Source organism: Endocarpon pusillum (genome assembly GCF_000464535.1).
Source record: "Endocarpon pusillum Z07020 unplaced genomic scaffold scaffold2749, whole genome shotgun sequence".
Lineage (NCBI taxonomy): Eukaryota > Fungi > Ascomycota > Eurotiomycetes > Verrucariales > Verrucariaceae > Endocarpon > Endocarpon pusillum.
In genome coordinates this window covers 132976-133798 of record NW_006916232.1, presented here as the reverse complement: position 1 = coordinate 133798, position 823 = coordinate 132976, and the positions used below count along the sequence as shown (strand labels likewise).

At 58.6% G+C, this 823-nt stretch overlaps 1 protein-coding gene across 1 annotated transcript; it reads left to right on the top strand.

Moving 5' to 3' along the window:
• Positions 1-44: 44 nt before the first annotated feature.
• EPUS_02120 (uncharacterized protein) lies at positions 45-517 on the top strand (the record flags this gene model as incomplete). The annotated part of the gene is made up of 2 exons (XM_007803887.1): positions 45-281; positions 416-517. 2 exons carry the CDS (start codon positions 45-47, stop codon positions 515-517), a joined length of 339 nt encoding a protein of 112 aa, XP_007802078.1.
• Between the last annotated feature and the right edge of the window lie 306 nt (positions 518-823).

Here is an 823-nt window from a genome sequence, read left to right as displayed (position 1 = left end):
GCGGCGCCGCCCGCAAACGCTACTGCCTGCCGCACTCGAGCATCATGATCCACCAGCCGTCGGGCGGCTACTTCGGCCAGGCCAGCGACATCGCCATCCATGCCAAGGAGATCCTGCGGGTGCGCGGCCAGCTCAACCGCATCTACGAGCGCCATCTGACGGGCACGAAAGATAAGAAGATGCAGCTGGATGAGATCGAGAAGCTGATGGAGCGGGATTACTTCATGGGTGCGCACGAGGCGCTCGAGTTGGGCATCGTCGATGAGATTCTGGATCGGAGGGTGAAGGGGGAAGAAGAGGGGAGCGGGAAGCCGCCGGCGACGTGATCGGGACGAGGGAGGAGGAGCGTAGCAGGCATACATGAGGGCACCTGCTTGGGGAGCGATGGCGGGATGCTTGGACAAATACTGTACAGTGGGAGAAGGTCTACTCTACTCGCATACCCAATCAGGGCGCCCGGCTGAAGAAGGAAGAAATACCCGGATCAGAGAATTCGATGCTCGATTTCGGTGCATGAACGAACCAGCATTCACCTCACTCTTCACTATTCAGCTAAATCAAAGCTCGTTCTCCACCTCAGATTTCGACAGCATATCCAACGCCAGCTGTATTGCCCTCGCCATCTCCTCCCCCTTCTGCCAGATCTCATCGTGCTTGCCTTCAATCTCTAGTACTCGGAACTCCCCATCCCATCCACCTTGACCGTCCTTCTCCTTCTCCCTCCCCTCCCCCTCTTGCTCGTGCTCTAGCTCTGCATTATTCCTCCTCTTCTCCCCCCGCTGCCGCATTCTCAAGCACCTCTCCATCCCCTCCACCTGCCCCC